The sequence below is a fragment of the Dendropsophus ebraccatus genome, chromosome 10 (genome assembly GCF_027789765.1).
Source record: "Dendropsophus ebraccatus isolate aDenEbr1 chromosome 10, aDenEbr1.pat, whole genome shotgun sequence".
Lineage (NCBI taxonomy): Eukaryota > Metazoa > Chordata > Amphibia > Anura > Hylidae > Dendropsophus > Dendropsophus ebraccatus.
In genome coordinates, this window is record NC_091463.1 from 48,816,291 (window position 1) to 48,843,266 (window position 26,976).

Here is a 26,976-nt window from a genome sequence, read left to right on the forward strand (position 1 = left end):
CTCTTGGCAATGCTTTCCCTACCTGAAGCTCGTTTAATCACATAACCATTCTTCAGCCACGTAATGGTGGGCGAGGGATTCCCATTAACTTTGCATTCCAGGAAAAGCGTGCTACTGCTGTTTACTATTGTGTTTTCAAGGTGTTGCACCACCCATGGAGCCTTCTTGTCTGCAAAGAAACAGAACAACATCATGAAAAGCGAAACATTATATACACAAAAAAAATCAACTTGTATTCAGTCAAATGTTTCACTATTCACAGATCACCTAGACATGAGTCCAAGCTGCTAATGTCAATAATCAAAGTACAAGTACAGATTTATAAGAGATTGTCTTAAATGTGAATAAAAATTAAACATAAAAGTGAGTCACGATTTTTCCAGCAATTCTAAACTTGATAAATTCTACCAAACTGTGAACTAAAAATAATTGTAGCGTTAGAAATCATAGGGTTAATGCATCATAAACAATATATCTGTATTTAAACTAATTACAAATATGAACTTAATGAGTATTATCAGCAAGCAAAAAAAAAAATCCACATTTCTTTGCATCCAATATGCTAAAAGCATTCATTAGAGGTTTTCATAAGTTTAATTGCTAATCAAGTCTGTAAAATTATTTCCCTATTCTCGAGAAAATAATTATGGCGGAGACAGAACAAGTTGTGGTAATTCAGAGGTATTTTTGGAGATGGTTTAATTACAAAACATCTGAATCAGCGCTACAGAAATAGTTGGCGTGCTTTCTCAGTTCTTATTTAGTATCACCCCTAAATCATCAACATGCGGCTGTATATATATACAGTATATATGATTTAAATATGTACATAATCTAACTCATTTGCAGATTAATGAAGACGCACAAAATCAAAACAGTTTATTTTTTAAAGGAATTTTAGATTTTGTTTTACTCTATGTTAAAGTTAGATAATAATAATAATAAGCTTATATACTCTATTTTTTGCTTGTTTTTATTAAAACAGGCTAACTATAGTAGCTACAATAGTGGGACTATAACAGGGTAGCGATTTTTTTTAACACCTGTTGCTGTGACAAAATTGGAAAATGTCAATTTTTTAAATTGTCAAATCAGCCTGTCAATCATTCAATTAACGCAATGGACAGTAGTGGACGTTGGTGGATCAGCGGCGTAATATGAGTTTCCTATTCCATGGGCCGACTATTAGCTATTATATTAGCTATTAGCGCTCGTTTGCACCTCGTTCCCTGCTCCCTGCCACCGCTATTCCACGCGGCAGCAGCGAGCGGGTAAGTGCAGAGGAGGCCGTGGGGAGCTGCGGGGGGGCTGCCCGAGTGATCGCTACATCGTCTGGGCAGCCCATAGCATACAGCAGCGGTCTGCTGCCGCCGCTCCTATTCCACGGAGCGACGTCAGCAGATCATTGCTGTATGAGTCGTCTGTCTTTCAACATGTTTGAAAGACAAACAACGCAACGATCATCATCATGATTGTTGCCTTCTATTCCACGGAAAGATTATCGACTGTAACGGTCATTAGACACAAGACAGAGCTTGAGGGCACAATACAGATACACCAGTGCTTCTCTATTACTCTAGTCTTCCATGCATAACATACTGTAGTAAAATCTGAGTAATTAGAAAAATCATTCCAATCTGTTTTTTTAGCAATTAATATGATTTCTACACCACCCACCTAGAACTATTAAATTTGTTGTCCTCAGCACTTTCTCTTCTGTGTATTGATTCTCAGCTGAACAGTTGTATTGTCCGGCCTGTTCTTTGGTCACATTTCTTAGAAGCAGTGAGAGATCAGTAGTATGTTTCCTATGATAGAGGTCCACCAAGTATGTAGGCACAGCTTCTCCAGATGGATAGAACCAGATAAGGTTGGTAAAAAGATATTTTTCTGCACTGCAAACAAGCCTGATATCTCCCCCAACCAGAACGGTTGTCTCTTCTTTTGTCATCACTCCTGATTTAACCTCTGGGAAAAAAAAATATTATGAAAGTTATTTGTAAATCTTTAGATATTTCATATCTCATTTTTATAGTTTTGGTATTAAGCTGATTTAAGTTGTTAAGTTATTTCAATTGATTATTTTGCTACACATTTATAATAGCAGTCCGTTACTATTGAAAAGGCAGAGTGTATCAGACACAACTCAAAGATGTCCTCTACTAGGGCTGGTCTGTGCCCTCTGTGGGCTGCTCTTCTCCTCTCCGGCTTGAAGTTTCTTCCATTTTTCAATTAAAAATAAAATTATATGACTTTTACACTTTAAGAAAAAAGTAATTCCTGGCTCCAAATATGACAATCAGAATAATTTCCTGGATTCACAACCCATATCTAGTAATCTAATAAAGTAGTTCTATTATTACAGTCCAGAAATGCATCAAGACCCCATTTGAACTCTGGTAGTGAGTAGAGTAGAAAGCGTCTTTCCTCCAGACAGAGAGGATGAGCCATGCCTGGGTATAAATAGATTATAGGAGAGATCTGTGTTCTGCCCTTTGTTATATTTATACATAGTTATTATAGTCACCCGTTGTATTTTTTAATAGACTAAAGAACCCTATCTTTCCTCAATATGGTATAGTCCACCATTTTGGCTATGTTTACACAATGTCAAAAATAGAGAAAAGACGGCCACTTTTGCAATTTAAAATAACATCCATTTTTGCCGCAAATTAACTGACTGCAATGCAATGCATTCCAGTCAATGGAAAGACGGACGTCCAATGCACACAATATATTGAACAACGGACATTTTAAACGCGGACGTAAATAATGAACATGATCATTATCGGATGTCCTTTGCAAACAACGGACGGTTTTTATTAGTTGTTCACACGCAGTTTTTCTTTTGTCATTCTTTTGTCATTCTTTCTCAGTTTTTACTATTAAATTCAATGGACTTTACAATTAAGCCGCATCCAAAGGCCTATTAGTAATCCCAAACTAAAATAATGTACCAACAGCCGTCATTGCATTGTCAAGTAGAGACAAGACAGCTAAATGACATCTGTTATTTTAGACTCAAAGTGACGGACGTAATTTTTAATGGACCTGAAAAAACATTGTGTGAACATAGCCTTAGGGTGCCCAAAACTGTAGGAGGTGGGGCAAATTGACTAATCCTGATATAAGCTTCGAGCAGGTAGTCTCAGATGCTCATATGATAAATCTTTGTAAACATATACGTGATTTTGTCTAACTTGATACAACCTATTGGTTGGCTTACTTTGGTGCTACATTCTGTATTGAAGGTTTGGCCTACTGTCCTTCCCACTAAGTTTAAGCTCAGGAAGGGTACTCATGCTTACTAAAGAGATCAAATAGTGTATGGACATTTCAAAGGCATCTCTTTAGCCCCCAGTACGCTGCAGCTGGTTGGTTTGGCTTGTACAGGATAATCATCAGAGATGTTAAAAGTCTCTCTTGATGTAACTATAATTACAATTAAATGACATTTTCTAGATGTATTCAGTTTAGAGGGCAAAAATGAATCTTTAATGTGCGTTTACACCTACAGGATCCGCAGCGGACTTTCATGCTGCGAGTTTGCAGTGAAATCAGCTGCGGATCCTGTACTGTGAAGCTCAATGGGTCCCATACATGCAGCCTGCTTGGGACCCGGCCCCTTTAACCTCTGCGCCGTCCGCCCGCAGCTTTCAGCCCTGGCCCCCTTAAACCCCGCCCCGCCCCCCCGCACGCCCAATCGCTGCACCGCCCCCCCCCCCGCACATCCAATCGACGCCCCCCCCCCCCCCCCCGCACGCCTGATCATCACCTGCTCGGGGCGTGGCTGTGTGATGCTCCCAGCTCCCATCGCTGCCCATCAGAATCAGTGCTGCCGTGCAGGGAAGCCAGGAGCATCACACAGCCACGGGCCGAGCATACATGTATGCATGTGATTTATGCTCGGGGCTGCGGGGCTGCGATCGGGCGTGCGGGGGGCGTGCATTGCTGCGATTGGGCGTGCGGGGGGCTGGCGATCGGGCATGCGGGGGTTTAAGGGGGCCAGGGCAAACTCGCAGCATGAAAATCTGCTGCGGGTCCGGTAGGTGTGAAGGCACCCTTAAGAAAGTTCTGCCTTCTGCAAGAAACAGACATTTCATGGTTAGCAGGCGATCCTACAATGCAGTCCTTTTTTTGGAGCTTACTCCAAGTTGTATAGTTTTATATCTATATCGAACGATATTATTCTATGGTTGGGCAGTATAAAGATTGTATTAGCTTCAGTGAACTCATTTGACATTATCTACTTTGCATGCCTGAATAGAAAAAAAAAATTATAAACACTTCTATCATACATATACAGTATTCACGTTGTGCAAATATATCCGTGCCCTTAGGATAACACCCAGAGGTTTCAAATAACAAACACGTTAAACTTGTCTTTTTATCGCTGATGCCATTCGTTGATTTTGGATGTGATGCGTGCAAATCACATACCGACCTTTGTACGTCTGAACCATATGGAGACAGCTAAGACGTAGCTACTGCAGCCTGGAACCTATTACTGGGATACATGTATTCTATATTGTCAGCCAGAAGGTAGTAATTTCACTATCCTCTAAAAGAAACAAGCAACAAAACTGAAATCATATTGGACAAGTGTGTTGCACTTTATAGAAATATCCATGAGTCAATGGGATTAACATGTCGGCAATTCAAAGAATTTCCGCGACCCTTTGCATAATATGATCCAGCTAGTTCCTATATCAAAAGTCCAAGTCACAGAACATCATACGGGAGATTATGTCAATCTTTTCAAATTGTTGATCTCCCGTCATGATAAGTGTTTTTCCACATGAAACACCTAAGCTTAAACAGATGGCATTTAAGCTGCACCTATTCTGTCCATTGTCAGATCTTCAGAGTCTCTTCTTCAGTCTTATTAAGTCAATATGTCAGATGGGGTATTACACTATATGTATATGTTATTTAAAGGGAAACTAAACACAAGTTAGAAGACTCTAACCTGCTGTTATGTTCCCAGAGCCCATGGGACACTCAGAATGAAGGCATTTTTTTTTCTTTTTAGAGATGAGCGAATTTACAGTAATATTAAAGTAAAGCACTTTGTTATCTCTGCAATCTGCTCATCAGGTGCTGGGAAAAGCTGGATCCAGTCCTGGAAAACTGGGAGAAGTTTCCGAGAACTGGATCCAGCTTTTCCCAGCACATAGTGAGGAGCAGTAGTGAGTTAAACAGCAGCCAGCCGATGAGCAGATTGCAGGGATAACAAAGCGCTTTGCTTCGTTACTACTGTAAATTCGCTCATCTCTGTTTTTTTTTCTTACCTTCATCCACATTTTTTTAGATTTTTTATAAATCTTCACTTTAAATAATATGCAAATTAGGTGGTTTGGTGCACTGGGGGTGGGACTAAAGCCCTTAGCACACTGATTTGCCCACCAGCCCTCCGCTGCTCATGAATAATGGAACAGCACCTGATAAATATGTGTAAGTAAGATAATAGAGCCAATAAATGATAAGCAACTCATTATGTTCAAGTAAATATCTACAGAGAATATAGAAAAACAAGTAAAAATTACTTTTATTAAACTAATTAAAATATCAGCAGCCGTATAAATATCCAAAGAAAAATATCTCACCTATCCCACCACCATTACCAAGGACCCTGGCCATAGATTGACTAGGTATGATGGTGACAGGAATAACAAAAAATTGGCCCAGGGGCCTATTCTTTGCTCTGATGCACCGTACATAACCACCCTGATCCTAGGCACGTGGTCGCCCTAAAAAGAGCAGTCCCACTCTGGAGTGTAGGCCTTATAAACCCTAAATTAACCTTACCATACAGAGATTACTTACTGGTTATGCCAACTAGTGCCTCCCCTTACTACCTAAGCAACTCACCAAAAAGGCCAGGTCCCTGTTTTTGTTCCACCTTAGATAGCCCTGACTTTACAGAAATCCTCAGGCGACAACTAACAAGTCAATGAATACTAGAGAAACAAGTCGTCAGAAAAGCAGATACTACATAAATAGGTAAATTATATATACATGAATAAAATTGCCTCAAACACACACAACATTAGACAAAGATTATATATGCCCAGATGGTTTGTCAAACTATTAACTGCCCCAACGTGTTTCCCTCTGCCATGCTATGGGCACATCCAGGACAACAACTGGTGATCATTATGCCTTCCATCTACAGCTGATGGATAAGTATACATCTGATATAATGACTGGCTCTGAAGTAGCATGATGACTGTTTTCTGTTTCAGGCTTATGATATATGTGGCACACAGGGCATGGTTCAATCTAGCTCTGTATGTGCATAAATCTTGAACATCCGTTTCAGTGCACAAATAGATGATGTATTTTGGCAGCATATTGTACCCTAGGGTGACTGGGATAGCAAAGTTCTGATACCAGAGCACATGTCTCTACCCTATCTACATATTTAATCCTTTTATGCCTCTTTTTATTCCTTTTCCTTCTTTTTGTAAATAAAGGAAACGTTCAAGGGTCGTGTAAGTCCTTCATACACAATTTCCTTTTTTGAGATACATTAGTTCATGTCTCCTAATTTCCTATCTTCTTCTTCTCTTTAGGGAAACATGTCCTGCTCTCATGACAATCGCAGCAACATATTAAGGAAAATTTAAATCGAAGAAAATATATTTAATAATTTTTAGCATAACATATATAATTTATTTTGTGCCATAGAACAGTCTGCAAAAGAATACAGTCAAAGGGGAAGTCCGGGCAAAATAATTTTAAGATATGTTATTGCCCAACAAAAGTTATGAAAATTACTAATAGACACTTATTATGGGAGATTCCCTGCACTTACTACAGCATGGCGTGTTCAGGTCTGTGTAAAGTTGGTGATGTCACGTCACATAAACTGCCCACACCTGCTGCAGCGGTGGGACAGACTGGAGCAGCAGGAGTTGGCAGTTTGTGTGACGTGATGTCACCAACTATACAGAGACCTGAACAGGCCATGCTGTAGTAAGTGCAGGGAAAAGGCACTATAGGAGCGTTTCCCATAATAAGTGCCTATAAGTAATTTTCATAACTTTTGTTGGGCAATAACATATCTTAAAATAATTTTGCCTGGACTTCCCATTTCAATGTTCTTTGCCAATCTCACTACAATGTTGGCACTAAAATATCTTTAGCCAGTAGAAAATTTATTAAAGGGACATAAAGGTTACACAGAAATATATTCTTCTTTGTTCTCTCCCATACTCACTGCAAGGTATACAAATACAGATACAACAGATGTATACAGTATATCCCAGAATCCATGCACTCTATCTTTCTCTATCCACCCCATCCTATCCCTCTAATGCTAGAGCATGTGAAGAAGTAGAAATACTGGAAGTTTCACATGATCCACAGTTTGTATTGCTGAGCTTAGTCCCACACTTTACCCGTCCACAGGCAATTTCTGGCAAAGATGCAGGAATAAGATGGATTATCAATTTTTGTATTATAATTAGCAAAGCCACAAGGTCTTATACAAGTAGGTAGGGAAATATAAACCTTTCCCTCATCTGATAGCTTATGTGATCTCTCTCATGTGATCATGCTTGTAAATTATTTCATTTACGAAAATGACTCCTTACTAAGAGTCGTGGCCACTAGGTGTCTCCCTTATCTGCAATGTGCTGTTCAATGGCAGTTATTAGGGGATATCCATCTCTCCAGGAAGGCAGTGGAGGCAGGACTTTGGCACTGCTTATGGCTCTGCTTACTTCTCAGCGGCAGTAGCAGCAACAAAAACAACAACAACAACAACAACAACAGTGTATTGTTTAGTGTAACTCCTTCCCTGTTTCTGCTGCTTTCTTTCATCTCTGCTTTCATAGCATTGGCCAAGCCAGTGCATAAGTAACCCCTTCTCCCTCCATATGCGCTTCCAGCACAGTGCAGCCTGTCTATTCCAGTGCACTTTCATCAACAGTACGTCATAGCATAGCAAAAAAAGGAGTATATGCTGCACTGTGATTTGCAAACAGTTCCCCCTCATAGAATGTAGAGGATGAGAAATAGTTTTGCACCATAGAGGGGACTCTCAGAGCTAAATAACAGCAGTGACAGCACTTAAATAACCTTGTTGCAACCAAACCATACAGGGCTTTTAAAAAAAATATTTTGAAACCACAGACACACTTTAAGCATTTGACCTTTCACTGTGCTCTTAGCCTTGCCCTTAAAAACCTTGGCATTAATGCAACATACTCTTCATTTCCTCTTTGTGACTACAAGTAAGTTTTTGAGTGACTCTATTAGTCAGAGTGGAAAGTCATTGCAAAGTAAAAAAATCACGTGGTTGCCCATTCAACTTGAGTAGAGGCTGTGAAACACTACATTTCTGTAGAAGTTGCTGGTGACTTTTACACTATAGCCTACATAGTACTCCCAACCCACAAGCTTTTCTTTCCACCTTTCCTCCCCCTTTTCCATTACAGTGAGTAACTGAGCTTTGAAATTGGGCTTCACAAAGATGTTCCTATACCTACCTTTCCGCCTTATCAGCTTGATACATTGGTTATGTTTTAATAAACCTTGAAAATCAATCCAATAATAATATTGGAACACTTTCTGGGCCTGACAGATGTTAGTTTGTTTTTCCTATACTGACATCAAAGTCATTTGATGTAAATTCTGCCCCTCTCTAGAGACAGCACCTGAGTTTGGGAAGCTGACATTCTAGCATATTTACGGTAATTAAATTCCCATCAGCATTATGTTTACACTATGGCACAACAAAATATAGGGTGAATCTTCATTTTTTAAATGTTATCAATCTTTTTTTTTTTTTTACATCTAGACAATATTACCCAATGACTCTCAGATCTCTCTCCTAGCTTTAGCTATTTCTTCTCTCTATTTGTTCCTTGGCTCTGCCTGTAGGAATGGCCCTAAAGCTATCCACATGTGATTCCTGTAAAGCCATAACATATGGGAATGCAAGAACCTCACTTTAGTAATAACATGCTTGAGCTGCATTGTGCATAAGTGTCCCTCCCTTATATCATGAATGCTGAAATGGAACCAGTTTAAAGCCAATGCAAAGCAAGAGGCTGAAATACACGGAAAAGTTTAACTCAGGTTATGTTCCCATGATGTCTTTTTAGGCCGTCGTTTTTATAATAATGCTGTTATTTTTAGAGATGAGCGAATCGGTTCGGCCGGTATGGGATCCGGGTTGGATTTTCCCAAAAGTCCGAGTTCGGTCGGATTCAGATATTTGGAAGTCCGCTCCGAAATTTTTTTTTCTTGCTTTCTAAAATGGCAGCCACCATTTTAGAAAGCAGGAAGTGTTCAGGGCGGGAAAAGCGCTTTCCCATGATGCCCGGAACACATCCAATCAGCAGGGATGTTGCACTAGCCCACCCCCTGTGTCACGTCGGTATAGCTTTAAGAGGAGCAGCCTCCATGTTCACTACTGCTGCTCCTGTACTGGCCTCAAATGACTATTGCAGGACCTCCACTGGCCTCAAATGACTACTGCTGCTCCTGTACTGGCCTCAAATGACTATTGCTGGACCTCCACTGGCCTCCAATGACTACTGCTGCTCCTGTACTGGCCTCAAATGACTATTGCAGGACCTCCACTGGCCTCCAATGTCTACTGCTGCTCCTTCACTGCATTTGTAAACTTTTTCCTGCATAGACCCTGTAATTGTGAATTTCATGCATAGACCCTGTAATAGTGAGTTTCCTGCATAGACCCTGTAATGGTGAATTTCCTGCATAGACCCTGTAATGGTGAATTTCCTGCATAGACCCTGTAATGGTGAATTTCCTGCATAGACCCTGTAATGGTGAATTTCCTGCATAGACCCTGTAATGATGTTACTGACATGTAGAGCCCTAAATTCAACCCAATACACAACCCACGTATCATATAGATGCTTTAAACTATGAAATCCGAAGAAATCCGAAATCCGGTCAAACCGAACTTTTTTAAAAAATCCCGAAGTCCGGTCGGAACGAACTTTTGGAAAGTTCGCTCATCTCTAGTTATTTTATAATGATGACCATAATAATGATCAATTATAAACAAATTTTAAAATAATAGCTGGTATTTAACACCTAAAAAGATTTGTGTGGCATTATAATTCAGCTCTATTCACTTCATTAGAACTGAGCTGAAAAACCACACCCAAATAAGACTGGTGCTGATCTGGAAGATAAACCTGGATTTCCCCTTTAAAACTGACATTTTGTCTCTCATTGAAGTAGTGTGAATACTACTAATCTAGCACTTGTACTGACCTACCAAACACTTCCTAAAGTTATCCCATCGTGATCCATATAGTGATTGTTCAGACTTACCTTTTCAACATGGTTGGTGGCTACATTGATGTGACTCTATATCCTAACCACCCTTATGAAATGTATATGGAATAACCTATTGTGAGTTCTTGAATTAATTGCAGATCTTTCATTGAAAGGCATAAAAATGAAAGATGGCCGAGCTGCCACTTTGATATAAGACAGACGTGAGAGAGAAGAACAGATTCTCAGTGGTGAAGGGTTTGTCTATTCGGAAACCACATGAGAAAATACTTTAAGGTTTATTCATTACAGCTGTTAAAGGTTGACGTGTATGTACGAGGAGGTTACGTTTCTGAATCAGCATAACAGTACGTACAAGGTGTGATACTGTCCAAAATAAACTGTGCTCAGTACAAATCATGTCATAGAACTGGTAATTCTTTAAAGAATCACCAGAGTCACAAGGAAACAAACAACTAACTGCGGCCATTCCTAATATTTCTCCCTCTCTGAAAAAAAAGAAAAGAAAAATCTAACAAACTAAATGAACTACGCTGGTACCCAGGGTTATCCAGCGCTAAAAAAACACAGCCACTTTCTTCAAGAGACAGCCCCACTCTTGTCTCCAGCTTGGGCGGTTTTGCTGCTCAGTTCCATTGAAGTGAATGGAGCTTAATTGCAAGCTGCACCTGGACTGTAGACAAGAGTCGTGTTGTCTTTCTGAAAGAAAGTGGCCATGTTTTTGTTGTACTGGATAACCCCTTTAAGCTTTGGTCCCCATGTTGGTGGACAATGTTTTCTGAAATCTCTTCACCCTTGGTAAAGCTCAGTGTTTGGCACCAGGTGCGCCCGGTTAATTCTGTAGGGACACACTTTGTGCAATGTGTGAGTGAGAAAGGGGGCTCATGTATGGACCCAGGAGCTGTTGCAGACATAACCTAGCGTGGCACTAATGTCAGCTAATGTCAGATAGGAAAATAGGTAGTTTTTAAAAACAAGTATAAAGTATACAGGAAAAAATGCAGTATTTATAGAATCATATTAATGATCACCTGATAGGATGAAATGCATCATGCGCTCATCTTTTCCTACTGTGTTAGACGCTATACAGAAGAAAAATCCAGACTGGTTGCTATTACGAGGGGTTATTAGACTGCTCACAACCTGCAAAACATAAAATACAGCTGAATGGCCAGGCATCCATAAAGTTTATTGGCAGAACAGTAACTGTCCCATCTGATTACATTGATAGTCCTCTCCACCATGGATGGTGGTCTTCCCTTGTGTACCTCCTGTACCACTTATCTTCTGTGATATTTTTATATTCCTGTGTCATGTTTCAAAAATGCTATAATAGTATAACTTGTATAAACCCTAATTATACTTACCCCAAAGTTCCTTACTTAGTCAATTTGAAACCTAAAGACAAAGCTAGATTCCCCCAGTGTTCTTGCAGGCCTTGTGAGCTATTTGTTGAGACTTATGGAAAATAATAGCGCATCCAGCAGTCTTCATCAGGGTCTCCGGTGACCCCTGCTAGTCGCAGCCACCAGCACTTTCAAGATGAACTGACTGAGATGGGACAGCGCCGTGGCCAATAGTTGGCTGAGTGGGCTGTCACTCCCAAAACAAGTTTGTGGATGGCACCAGAGACACTGCAGAAGAACGCCAGGGGAGCACGGAGAGGGAGGTAAGTATAGGCTCTTTGTTATTTTCCATATGTCTGCAACACAACATCAAAAATTTTAACGCGCCAGATAACCTATTTAAACACAATAATACATAAAACTTTAAGGGCTTCTCTGCTTTAGGAAAGCACTACACATTCACATCAATGGCTTGTCTGTGTAATGCAGAACACTAGAGGTCCTCCAAAGCAAAAGACACTCTTGGTGTTTCCTCTCCACTGTGAACAGAAGATGACGATCCTGGACAGAATATTTCCATCTGTGGCTCAAATGCTTCCCATTGTGGGTTAACATTTCAAATGATTTAAACTAATATCCAATTTCCCTTTCGACAAGGTGATGAAAGTAAACCAGCCATTCCATTATGCATATATCTCCACAGATGGTCCTCAGCTGCGACATCTTTCACTTGACATATGCCCAGTATTTTTCAGATTCTTCTATACAGTTCTAACCTTGGTAACATAGGGGGAATAGTTGTTTAAAGAGTAGTGGTGACAACTTACTAGAGTAAGTACTGAATAACTACAAATGGAAATGGGACACGGGACCATTTTATAGGAGCCTATACAATGCTCAAGGCGACTACCCATGAAATGAAGGACCTTTAGCTAAGAAAGCCAAGGTCACTTTTCAGAAATGAAGCATAAATGGTCTACTTTACTCCATGAAGTCTTTGTATGAGCTGCTAGTATTTGCAGTGCTTTAGCTGCTATTGGATCAATACATAGTCTGAGTTATAAACATTATAGCAATGCAATATTACTTTACAGCAATAAATAAGAGACAAAAAAAACAGCAAACTGTAAGCATTGAAACTGTAATAATGTTTATTGTGACTTAACATGAATGATATTCTATTATCATTAAGAAAATAGAGTGCCCGCCCAAGTAACGCTCAATAAACCAGATGCTGAGTATAATGACAAACAAGAATGCCTAGTTCTGTAGACTGCCAAAGCTGATTCTTACAGTTTAGATAACTTTCTTATGTTTCCAAGTAACACTTAAATAACTATAGGAAATGTGATTGTTTTCAAAGAATTGAGGCTGTTGAGGGTAACGTGAATGTCCCACCTAGATTGTTCGGATGAGATGTTTTGCTGATTAGAACCAGACACTGATACATACATCTTATTTCTAATCTGTTTCCATTTTCTCACCTACGGGATTACATCATTGCATATCGAATCCTCCTGGCAGCTGTCAGACCCCTTCTATCAAGCTCTATTCCTCAATGCATAGAATGCTGAGGAAGAGAACATTTCTGCACAATTATAAAGTTGTGTTTTATTTCTCAGCTTAAAGTGAACCTGTCACCTTAGAACAGAGGGAAGAGCCTGGCCGACCCCTGGTGGAGCCCCGGATACTTACCTCATCCTGCAAATCCCGCCCCAGAAGCCGGCCCCTCTGCTGAGAAATTGCCGCCCCACGGTCTGCCCGCGCATTATGTAAATGAGAAGAGATGAGTCCGATGTCCATAGGAAACCGAGCAGTGATTTCCTTTGGCAAGTGCAGGCAACCTTGGTAGAGAATGGATATGGCTTCACTACTCTGATGTAGCTGCCCCACATTATACAGGACATGCTCAAAAGTTCAGCCTATATGAAACACTCTAGCCTTTATAAGACTTTTATACTCAGTTTAGCACATCTCTTGGCCTGCATAGCTAGAAAAAAAAAAAGTCACTTCTTCTTAGAGAGACTGTTGGTTCAGGAAAACCTGTACTTACCTTTTTGTTCTCTTCATTCGTTACATGAACCTCTTCAATATGTGGTTTTCTTTCATCATCATTTCTGTCATTTCCATCAGGTAAAATAGGAATCCTTTTCAACCTGGAATCCATTTTGCACCTAGCACAAAAATGAATAGGATTTAAAATAAAATGTATTTTATGGGCAGCCATCTTGCCTGAGCTGTTTTTGCCAGCATTTACTGATATGCTTTACAGCAAGCCTCATAGATATGGACACAATCTTAGAAACTTTTTTTTTTTACATGGGGTAGGTTTTTTAACATGCTCTATGACCTTTGCAAATGTCATTTTACAATGGAGGGAAGGCTATTGTTTTCTTTATCTCTATACAGGTATAATGGGAAATGTAATCTTGTATCAGCCGGAGGGCTACAAGGTTGTGCAACTCTGATACTGATAGTAAAATGGAAATATGGGGGGGGGAATCACCAAAATTCTTAAAAATATAAACAATGTCATTTTCTGATGAAATATTCCATTCAAAGACTAAAGGATAATAGGCACAAACATGTCAACTCAATGGGGTTTCCAGTATTCAGTGTTCCCTTCAATGGCAGATTATTGGATCAGTTTAAATGTCGTTTTAACTCTTTCCTTTCCAGAGTATATTGTTGAGAGGCAACACTACCTTGTACAAAGAATATTCCAAGATAATTTAATATGATTGATTTAGTCCTACTGTTAAAGACACTGGGCAGCGGTCACCACCTGGATCATGGTTTCTTCTTTTATTACCAGAAACTCTCCATTGACAATCTATTAATTAGGTATTAGGGTGGACTGGTGGCTTAATAGTACTTTTCAAATGAGAGTAAGACGTAAACTGTAATGCTATTTAGCACCTTCTAGCACAGTGAAATACATTGAATGGTGCAAATTCTCTGTGACTTGATGGCAAAATCAATTACACTCTGTGAGCACATATACATGAGCACTGAATGGCTATGTTCACACAACGTCTATTCAGCTCCGATTAAAATGATTTTGAGTCTAAAATAACGGACGTTATTTAGCTGTCTGGTCTCCCCTTAGTGCAATGACTGGTGTTTGCACATTATTTTAGTTTGGAGTTACTAATTGGACTTTGGGTGCGGCTTAATTGAAAAGCCTATTGAATTTAATAGTAAAAACTGAGAGAAAACGATGACAAAAGAAAAACTGTGTGTGAACTACTAATAAAAAACGTCCACTGTTTGCAAAAGATGTCCGAAAATAATGATCATGTTCATTATTTTGATGCCAGCAGCAAAAACGTCTGATATTCAATACACTGTGTGCATTGGACGTCCGTCTTTTCATTGACATCAATGCATTGCCATTGCAGTCAGTTAAATCGCGGCAAAAACGGACGAAAATCGGCCACCTTTTCAATATTTTTGACATTGTATGAACATAGCCAATATATGGATTAATTTAAATTGCATTAGTGCTATATTTACTATACTTAGAAATGTGAGATTCTTAGTGCATATTTTGATCACTGTATGTGAGCCCATCAAACAATGACTAGGCAACCTGACATAGAGATTACCTCCTGGATCCCTGTTTTATTCTCTGTGTCTTGAAACTGCCCAACCACAATCTGTAACTTACCAAAACGGGAGGGAATGGTGGCACAGTTCTGCTTTTCAGCTATGAGTGAAAAGGTTAAAGTATGACCCGTGTAATGTCTATGGATACGGTTTTCACACATATAATGGTTTTTCAAATGCTCCAGTTTCCTCTCAAACTCCAAAAATATGCAAATAATTATTTCCTTTGTAGCTAGCCCTAGTCAATTCACTGACTGTCAAGAAAACATGAATATCTCTTTTTCCAAATTCTTCACGATGATGAGCCCGTGCCTTTGGGTACCTCTAAATACTGCAGTTACCGACATGATTGAATATTAAAATACTATATATTAAATATTTTGATTGTGAGTTAAAATGAAAATTATTGGCTGGGATTAACCTGTGTAATGCATTGTCTAAAACAGAAAATTCCAGATCAATTGTTGTCAATATACAAAGGAAGAAGGGTAAATAAAATAAAGTCTCCTTTAATCAGCTACAAAATCCAATGTCCTAAGGAAGTGCCCCACTTGCCAGAATGTGTATGGTCTATAAATGTCTAACAGACAAAAGCCTGTATAATAATTATCATGTCTTGACTTTGATTGCTTTTCCTGGAAATAGGAAAACATCAGATGGGTGAGACAGCTACTCATCAAGAGTCTTTGAAAGTTTCACTAGACTTTGTGACAATCAGCATGTTCTTCATTAGACTTAAAGTCGGAAAAGGACCAATAGCTAGTCCGACATTTACAGCTTATAAGTACAAGTTAGGGATTTAAGAGGAAACAAAGTAAATCAGCATTTGGCTGGAGAGAACAATAGGCTCAATCTAAATGTCCTTCTGGGTATGAAAAAGTAGAGAGAAGAAGAGGAAACCAGGCGAGAGCAGGAAATAAAGCCATGCGTCATATTACTCAGAAGTCCTAGAAGGATTCCTGTGAGCAAAAGATAAGACTCAAGCATAACCTTATCATTACTATACAAATAAGAGGTCATAGGCTGTGTACCCTGTCACTCTGGATACAAACGTACACCCTCTAAAGCGTACTAAGCATGTGAGGGTTCGTGTGATACCAACAGAATATGGGAACCAGGTCCATCAAGTACATGCAATAATGGAGATATTTATCAATGCACTTATAATACAATATTATATAAGCCCAAATAATAATTTGTAGCTTGTCCCAAAATGATGAGAAAGTTGATATTAATCTCTGTATTGGATGTATGTAGGCCCAGTAGGTGCCTTGAAGATATCCAGATCATGACCCCTTCTTGTCATAAAACAAAGGCTAATAGCTCATTCCATCATAATGTAAGCATTAATTATAATCAAGGTTGGAAAAATGTTATTCCCAAGGGCTTTCTGATTGCAGGCTGCATGAAAAAGGAAATGAAGGGAAGCGGATTTTGTTTGTACAAAGACATTTTAACCTCCTGTTTCCAGACTGGAATTTGTTTCTAACATCCACACTTTCATTATGGAAAATTTGTAAAGCTCTATAGGGAGATATTACTTACACTGTGCTTGTGCTCATACATGGCTGCCATTCCCAGGTGATTGAGGGTAGTGGCTTTCCATAAGCGGTGCACTGGAAGCGACGGGACTCTCCAAGAAGAACTGGTTCCACTGTGTAGAAGTCTGTCTCTTTCTCATAGATGGAAGGCTTGACTGGAAAATAATCAATAAAGTAGCCAGATTATTACAATATACGGGCAACAATGTACATGAAATACCTTCAGCCAACTGGTTGATTTTCAACAATTCAGAATTGTTCTTTTCTTTCAAAGGGCTGTAACGGATCTGGCATATACTATCACAAAGAAAAGCATAAACATCATAACAAGGAACTGAAATGTAATGTGCTGGAAAAGGGTGGCGATAAAAATAAAAAATATAAAAAAATGTTATTACTTATTATGCAGCTAGTCAGGCAGTATTAAGTTAGAAGGGGTAATTACCCTATTTAGTTATCCCCTTCTATCTAAACATTCCAGGAATCCTTTCCTTCAGCTGGGTCATGTGATCTCATGGTGACCCCCTGAAAACCACATGGTTTTCTGTAGTCTCAATGGGGCCCTCATCTCAGCCAAAATTTCCTACTTGATCAAGCATGAAGGCTTGACTAGAAATTAACCAATGAAGTAGCCGGATTATTAAGATATGAAAGCAACAATGTAAGTGAAATAACTTCATCCGACTGGTTGATTTTGCAACAATCAGAATTGTTCTTTTCATAGAAAGGGTTAAAACTGATCTGTCCTATACTATCGTGAAGAATGAGTCCATCAAAGTTCTTATTCATCCCTGATTGGGAGAAATCAGTGTCCATCAGTGTCCATGTATGCTATCTCTGGACATTTATTAACTGTTTTTACCCCGTGAGTTTGTAGAACAGGTGTCAGTAAATAAATACATTTTTGAATCATGCTTGGAAAAACATAGTTACTGAAACATTGTATCCTGTACCCTTGGATGGAATAAATCACCTTTAACTCCAAGTTGGTGTGCTGCGGACTTTCTGTATAGATAGACAGATACATAAATAGATTCTATTCATACATTTTTCTGGCTCTGGTTGCTGTCTCTGGTCTAAATACCTAATTTAAAGGTTCACCAGTTTAAAGATGGCCTCCTTTGCTTATTGTATGATAGAACAAGACTAGCATATTATCTGTCCGATTGTCAGACAGACAGACAATCAGTCAGATAAACCTATTATACTCAATTGTGAAGGAGCTTCTTGAGACATTGTTGAGCTAATTGCCAGAAGTGCGGTGACCTCATCTATGGGGCTTAAGGGCCGTATTATATGAGATGATTATCGGTCAATATTTTTTTTAATACATTTTTCTGGCTCTGGTTCATTTGAAAATATATATTTATATCACTTTAAGTTGTACATTCTAATCTGAAATCCCAAACTGAATAGAATAAAACTTTTGTAACTATATTAGGACACGACTACACATGCAAATTCTCTAAATAGCTTGTTCTAGCAGGACGGTATTAGTTCACTTGGTGATTACCCCTTGATTCGTAAAGGACATTAATTTTTCAAACTGGTAAAGGAATAGATATAGTCAATTACAGTGATTAGCTGACTATATCTATTTCATCTTATTAACCAACATTAAGTGGTTTCTATCACATATAAAGTAGATCAGTATAAGTCGTCTTTTTGGCTGGCTAGCTCTAAAATTATATATATATATATATATATATATATATATATACACTGTGTGTATATATATATATATATATATATATATATATATATATATATATATATATATATATATAAATATATATGTGTGTGTGTGTGTGTGTGTGTGTGTGTGTGTGACACTCATAATGGGCAGTAAACCTCCTGGGGTGTCTGTAGCCATCATGTTCACAACTTCCCATCTAGGAACTTATAGCTCCTTGGACACTTGGTACCAGCCATGTGGAAGCCAGAAGGAAAATGAGCTTTCCTAGTAAAGGTATTGAATCAATTCTTGACTTTTGTAGGGCTTTCTAGCTTGGATGGTTGGGGAAGGTTTGTGAGGCTCCTTCTTTTAGAGAGGTCACTCAATAGACATAATAAATACATTGACGTCAGTAAGTTAAGTGTTACCTTGTCCTTCTACAGTATATATGTGTTTCATAGCATATTACAAAACAAATGTTTTCTTTCTAAGAACTTCCTGCAAAGAGCACAAAAGGTGATTTGGGGATGGTGACACTCAATGTATTTTAAATTGCTCTAAAGTACAGTACCATGAACTGAGTCAGTCCTCTCCAATGTCACTAACCTTGTTCATTGTAAAAGGAATACACCCACTTCAATGGGGAAATCCTGTAATAATATATCATAATCAAGGCTAAGACCATAAATGGGGATGTAAGAAGGAAGAAGGAGCTCGGGGATTAATGGTTTGGCAACAAGCTCAGGAATAAGAAGCAGTTGAGGTAGGACATCAAGCTCGCTGATGGCTATCAGGGGAAAAAGGCTTCCGATTAACATGCTACTTGAAGCTATTAGGAAAACAACATATTTCAATGAAGAGGTTTGTGCAGGAAGCGTAACATTTCACTCATTGTCTTAAATGACTGAGCTCTGTGGTACTACAGGAATAGTAAATACAAATGTTGTTCAGTTTCAGAATCTTCTCTGGATTTCTATTTTTATGGAGAGTTATCAAGACAAACGTTAAGAGACATCGACTACACTGTACACTGTATTTTAGAAATAGAAAATCTATAGCACTGGTTGACTAAGGAACCTAATGGAAAATAAAAGCTGCCAGCATCAGAACTGCAGCAGGGTCTTTATACATACATACAGTATACAGATTTCTTGCACTACCCCCCCCCCCCCCGATTATTCTTTTTGTTAAAAAGTTACCTTATGGTGCGCTAATCAAAGGTTGTTTTGTTAATGGACTTCCCCTATTACCTTAAAATTCCCTATTAGGGTGATTATTATGTGCTTTCTAAACCATATACCCTTAGGCTATGTTCACACAACGTCTTTTTCTCTACATTTAAAATGTTGGTACATTATTCAAGTTTAGGTGGACTAATTTTCCTTTGGGTGTGTCTTTAATTGAAATATCTATTGAATTTAATAGTAAAAACAGTGAAAGAACTATATAAAAAATTTTGTTAGCTGTTTGAAATAAACGTCTGAAAATAATTGACGGAATCATAATTTTGATGTCTGCACAGACAACATCCCTCATTTTATACACTGTGTGCATTGGACTCCCAGCATTACATTGACTTTAATGCATTGCAATAAAGTCAATTATATCGCGGGAAAAAATCTATGCCTTTTTAAATAGAAAAGGTTGCTACTTTTTCTCTTCTTTTGACGTTGTGTGAACATAGCCTATAAGTCTGCCTGATGAAAAGTAAAAAAATTATGTTTCTGAGCTGAAAAACAAACCTGGGACTGTAAAATTCACAGGCATTTTCTCATGTACATTACTAAGAATCCAAAGTGTGCCTCTTCCCAGACCCTGGACTGACCCTGGTCTGTAAAACGTGCCAAATCCGGGATTGAAGGCTTGGTGGAATTAAACTCTTGGTTTTGACCCTAGCATATTTTCAGCTTGTTCCAAATAGTTGGAATCTAAAAATGGTAGAAAAGTGAGAAATTTGGCCTTCTCCACCATTCCATTCCATGTTCAGAAGATGGTATTGCAGTGGAATGCATTAACAAACAATTTGTGTTTGTATTACGTCAGCCTTCATTCCACTCTCATGCCTGAACTGCCTTTAAACCCTTTCAGTACTGTGGGGGCCTGCAATTTATTACTATTTATAAGTATGTAGCACATTTTTTTTAATAGTCTCATACAGTTGCTCTACATACTTGAACAAAAATATTGTAAAATGCATCAAGTTCAGCTTTTCTTTGTCTGAGAAAAAGACAATAAAAATAACATAACCACTCTCAAAAGAAATGGATTGATTGGTATAATTTAGTATTCCTTAGTTCCAGACACTCTGATATGGAATGTATCAGTATAGGATCAAAAATAGGGTCAGCTAAATTTTTCTTCTCTTAAAGTAATTTTCATTGATGGCAAAGGCATACAGTACATAGAATATATGGGCCCCATAGCAAGGATTGAAATGGTATCTTTTCAGGACATCTAATTTTGCATCCAGGTTAGAACACTCTTGTCATTCCTCTCCCATTCCTATATTTTCTCACAATGTAGTTCCTAGGGCAGAGGAGTCCTTTACAGTTTCTTACCAGTAGAAAAGCAATGGGACTAACCAGGGCTACCATCACAACCGCATGGTCTGTCTCTATGGTAGGTATGCTCCTGATTTGTTAGAAACAACACGTTTACAGGTTAAATAACAAAATACACCTATATTAGACCAAAGAAAAAAAACTATGCTGTCTCTGGTGTAAATACCTTTAAATTAAAGGTTCACCAGTTCAAACATAGCCTCCAGCTTTGCTTATTGTATGATAGAACAAGACTAGCATATTATCTGTCTGACTGTCAGACAGTCAGTCAATCAGTCAGATAAACCTATTATACCCAATTGTGAAGGAGCTTCTTGAGACAGGTTACATTGCTGAGCTACAGTAATTGCCAGAAGCATGGTGACCTCATCTATGGGGCCTAAGGGTCGTATTACATTAGATGATGATCGGTTGACCAACCGTTCCCCCGTTTCAAGGTAAGCCTCTATACACTCAATAACTCCTCTGCTAGTAAGGGGCTTTCTCTTCCAGTGCTTACATTAGGTTGGGAAATTCTTTACATTCTTAGGATTGTATTATTGGGAGGTGTATACAGAAATCATTTAACAAAAGGAAACTTTGTGATCAGGTTATAATAATGTTTTTCTGCAAACTTTCTGTACATCAAAAGAGACAACGTAGAAAGGTCAGGGTTCGAAGACATGCCTAGAGGCAGTCAGTACACTTCTAAGCCAGGGTGAAAATTGCTGCCATTTATTTGGTAATTAGAGCCATGGAAGGTGTCTCTACACACATAACACGTCTTTAAATGTGTTTTGAATAGGAGCCAAACACTAAGGAACTTGGCAACCAGCTGGAACAAGTGTGCTACCTGGAATTCCATTCACATATAGAAAATATTTACTGTTTAATGTCCAGCTTCCTAACTACAGTTTATTACACTTTATGGCTATGTTCCAAGTTCGGAAAAATATCGGGAAAGACAGCTGTCTCATAATTTAGACGGCCGCTAATAATGATCATGATCTGTCTATTTAATGAGGCAGGCGTGTTTGTCCAATATGTTCCCGAAGTGGGAACATAGCCTATGAAATATAAACTACTGTGGATTTTGTCATGCCTGTGTCCTGGAAAGACAGTGGTCATTCTATAGACTTGGTCATCAACAGCTGGCCCTATGCAGCTAGTACACATATAAAGTACTATAAAGAGCAAAACAGGACACCAAGATTATTGAGAAACGAATCACAATGAATTATTGTAGTGTGCACTACACACAAAATGAGACATGAAACTACTTAAGGTAATCAGATCCCTTAAAGAAGATATACAACAGAACGAGAAGGGATTTTGACCAAAGACAGCCTCCACCCAAATATTTTGAATTTCTCATCAGAATATTGAATATATTATTTAAAAATGTTCTTTCTATCACTCATTGCACAGATTCAGCAGCTGGACAGCGTATAGAAGTGCAGCAAAGTAATCAAACATCCAATTATGTGATAATGTGGTTCTTCAGAGATGACATATACAGTAGATGACATATAGACAGATATAGCTGAACTAGTCAACTTATTATGCTGCTGTTTATCACGAAATTCTTTCACAAATGAGCTAAATCTCTCAAAAATTAAACATTGAGAGCAAATCAAGGGAAAAATAATTTTGAAGAATCGCCTAATCTCATATAAGGATCCAAAAAGGTAAAGTTTCTTCTTTAAAGAGATCACCAAAGTAGTAGATGTGTGGCCAACATCTGATAAAAGTAAAAACCCTGCAGCCCGCGCAAACAACCTAGTGATGTTCACACAGCCATGGCCGCACAGTTAACAAAGCATATGATATGCTATGCGAGTGAGTGATGATCTCCTTAACAGCCGTGTAATATGGCCTGAAGGATCACTACACATTGACATGTAATGGCCCAGAAAGGTATATTGTCAGGCGTATATATGTGGATATGTATTGTTGCTATTGGCAACCATAGACTGTCTGTATTGGGGCCTATGTATTTGTTGTTCTTTTGTAACTCTTATATTGATACAGGTTTTTTTTGCTATATATTTATTTAATACGTTGCTATGTATTAATCTCAAATGATACAAATGTTGAGCTTGATCAGTGCTCCTCCCCTGCAACCTATCACACTCTAAGTGATTGGCCAGGGGAAAGTTAGCTCCGCCCACCTTTTACCCAGAGGTGCTGTGCGGTCTTGTCAGTAGCCAGTTGGTAGTCTGGCATTGTCACAGTCACATCTAACCTCCCTACGTCACCTCAGTAATCCTGTCAGACTCCATCTTCAACCCCTAACCTGTTTCCAGTCAGCCCTAAGGACTTATACGTGTCTTCAAAGTCTCAGCAGGACATCCTCTGTATTTATTTGTGCCTGCTGTCGGACTGGTGAAGTGATAGAGGGTCTCCCATTCACCGTCCACATCTTCCTGACTTCCATGTCAGTGCACCCATGCGTCTCACTCCTACATGATAGTGAGCGTTGACAGCGTCAAGTCTCTTCAGTAACGTCAAGTATCTGCACACACGTACTCTATAAAGGCTGGAAAACTGCAAAGCTGCTGGAACAGGTCTGTCTATTTGAAATCCCATCTATCTGCCAAGTCTAAGCAATAGTAACCACGGTAACCCTCCCCCTGAAGCAAAGGACTCTGATCAAGCTAATAGTTCGTCATCAGCAGCTGCCCCTGTACTGGATTGTATATAGTTATCCCTCTAGTAAAATCCTAATATACTTTCACAGTTATTGTGTAAAGACTTTTATTAAAAAATATATGTCCCTGTGTATATGCTGAAGAAGACAAGGGCCCCAGCACCCTCGGACCCCACCGTGACAGGAAGGTTTCAGAAGGTGAGCCCTAAGGTTGCACTACACCACCCAGCAACACAATACTCTCAGCATACCACAGCACAACACCAAAGGGACATTATAGACAGACATAGGCTATTCTCACTCAATGTTTTTCCTCTCCGTTTTTGAAAAAAAAAAAAGATGTCACTTTTTGGCGGCCCATCAGTGCATTGACGGCTGTTGGTACATTATTCTAGTTTAGGTGGACTAATTGACCTTTGGGTGAGTCTTAAATTGAAAAGTGTATTGAATTTAATAGTAAAATCAGTAAAAGTATGGTGAAAAAAGAAAAACTGTGTGTGAAAAACTAAAAAATAACATCCACTGTTTGCAAAAGACGTCTGAAAATAATTGTCATGATCATTATTTTGACGCCCGCATAGACAACGTCCATTATTTAACACACTGTGTTCATTGGGTGTCTCTAATTCTATTGACTTCAATGTATTACATTGAAGTCAATTACATGGTGGAAATAACAGACGTCTTTTTAAATAGAAAAGGCGTCCGCCTTTTCTCTTTTTTTGATGTTGTGTGAACATAGCCTTAGAAAGATTTTCCACTTAGGAAAGAGGCGCAGTTCTGAAGGACAAGCTACTGTTCTACCATTTGAATTTTTTGACAGAACAACAAAAGGCAAAGTAACAAAAACAAATTAGCCCCCTGAGCTAATGGGTATAACAAGGCATTTACACTGGAGCCACAAAGTATAACTAAATGTAAAAAAAAAAAGTCATTAAGTTAACTTCCTTTTGTTAAATATTACAAATAATACAAATACGTTTGAATTTCTCTTTTGAGTTTTCATTCTTTAGTAATGACTTAAAAGGAATAACAAAGAATTGAAAATAGAATGTATAAGGTATAGGGCTTATGCACTGTGGAATACATGAGAGGAGCTCATACGTGACAGAAGTGGTTCCATCTACTACTCTCAACAGTTATTAAATATCTCCCTTCTCTGCTGTTCTTTAGCTTAAAAAACACCTTTGAATTTTTCCTTTAAGTCAAGTAGAAAAGAAATATATTCTCACCACGAAAAAGAAAAACACCTATGCTAACCAAGACTGAAACGTTACTGTGACTCAATATATTCCCACTGCTGCATGTGCACATCCGACACATACAGTCTCAAAGTTGACCCTGAAGAGCAGCATTTCAACTACTTCTAAGAACAGATGCTCTGAAGTTTTTTTTTTTGTAAAGCCAGTTCCTTTTTCCGAGTTAAGCCAAGAGACCGGACTCCCTTAGGAAGATGAGATGAATAAAGCTGAGACTTACAAACAGTCTAAGTTGGCAGATTGTCTTATCATCATGAAAAGATTCCTTTGCAAACATCCTTTAGTAATAGCAAGATATCCGCTTTAGGAGGAAAACTATTTGTTTGCAAGCATAGCCGTTGTGTTAAAGGTGAATTTATTTATGATTACTACATTACAATCTGCTTATCATTTAGCAAACTCATATTTCCATTTAATTCACAACAGATGAGGCTTAACTAGGGACTTTGCTGTGGAAGAGAGCACTATCGGTAAGTGAAAACAGCTGATATCATGGTAGGGTGCTGTGCTCTGACAAGACTAAACATTATATACAACATTATTCACAACATAAGAGCAGGAAAAAACAAATATGAGTACTGCATAACACTGGGAAGGAAAGGAGTTTATATTCCCTTTAGCGAAGTCTGGCTGGCTTGTTTTTATCACTGACCTCTGCTGCATCTGTCTTTATACTCCAGCTGATACATCTGGCCAGTCTGTCAGCTCTAGCTTGTGTTGTTTGTTATTCTCCGTTCCAGCTGTATCTACCCTTGAGCTAAGGCACCTTACCAGTCCAGGAGCACCACTCCAGAGTGTCAGTCACTGCTATTAGACATACTCTGGTCCAGTGATCTCTATTTTTCAGCCAATAAAACTCAAGAAATTTCTTGCTAGGAGCCAATACTTCAGATCTCACACTTTTAGAGGTATATAACGCTATAGGGGACATTTATTAAAAGGTCGGCCCAAGGCGTACACCAGGGAGAAGGTGCTGATTCACCCCTTCTTCCTGGCGTACACCTGCCGTTTACCATGCTCGCCCAATGGGGGGCAGGGGGGCGCGACAAGGCATGGAAGATGCGTGTCCTCTTCCCGAGCCGCATTTATCATGATTTATGCCTGCTCACAGGTTTAAATCATGATCCAAATCTACACCTGCTGAATGCAGGTGTAGATTTGGCACACCGGGTGAGGATCAGTCGCCGGATTCACTAAGAGGTGTGCGCCTCTTGGTAAATTCAGCTGTGGAAATGGGGACGGAGCCTAATTTCAGACTGGCATACAAGTACGCCGGTCTTCATAAATCCCACCCATGAGTTTGTCCTGCCATCCTACACCAGGCATAATAAAATATATAAAAAGTCCTATTTTAGTAATTTTCATAACACTTGGCTGAAGTCTACAAATTTTTCGCTTTCTTCTTTTCCCAATCTCAAAAACAATTCCTACAAAGGAAAGATGGGAGCCCCAATGTCCAGCTATAACTGAATTTTCTTGCATGACCCTGAACTAAATTGTGCATTCAGGTTTGTATCTAATAAACTCTAATTTGTCTCTTACTCCAATCACATGACATCTTTCATTCTTCTTGTATAAAATCACCTTCATATAAGCTTCTATTCTGTTCCCACTGAGGTAGAACTAATATCTGGCGGACTTTTCTCTCTTAGTCACATCATAGTGGTTAAAGGAGAGGATTCCAGAAACTCTGGAGATGTTTTGTTGGAGAGTAAAGCTGTATGACCTATTCCAAGCTTAATCTGAAACAGGAAAATGTGCAGGTTTTACATCCCTTGTGGGAGCGCAGCGCTTGGCAGTTCATGCCACAGTCGTGCTGTTTTCGCATTTCACATCTGTGGCAGTTAAAAGCAAATCTGTAGATAATGGGAACAGGTAGTGTTCATCCCAATTTTTGGCATCTCTTCTCACAGTGCACTATATCTAACTCGCACTATTAGTACATCTAGTCCTACACACCTGTGCCCAAGCTGAACTCATTTATTAAACATCACACATCTTAATGCGTCTTGTTCATTTTAGAACATACAGAAAAACAGAACTGTTCCACTTATTCCAAGGAAATGCATAACAAC

At 38.8% G+C, this 26,976-nt stretch overlaps 1 protein-coding gene across 1 annotated transcript in view; it reads right to left on the reverse strand.

Annotated features, from left to right (window-relative positions):
* Nucleotides 1-26,976, reverse strand: part of LOC138802860 (vascular endothelial growth factor receptor kdr-like) — a 138,081-nt gene that overhangs the window by 38,280 nt on the left and 72,825 nt on the right. Inside the window, exons 10-14 of the mRNA XM_069986569.1 lie at nucleotides 16,782-16,932; nucleotides 13,681-13,801; nucleotides 11,313-11,424; nucleotides 1,678-1,968; nucleotides 23-169 (exon numbers count right to left, since the gene is read on the reverse strand). Coding sequence (XP_069842670.1) covers nucleotides 23-169; nucleotides 1,678-1,968; nucleotides 11,313-11,424; nucleotides 13,681-13,801; nucleotides 16,782-16,932 — 822 coding nt within the window. The remainder of the gene's footprint in view (nucleotides 1-22; nucleotides 170-1,677; nucleotides 1,969-11,312; nucleotides 11,425-13,680; nucleotides 13,802-16,781; nucleotides 16,933-26,976) is intronic.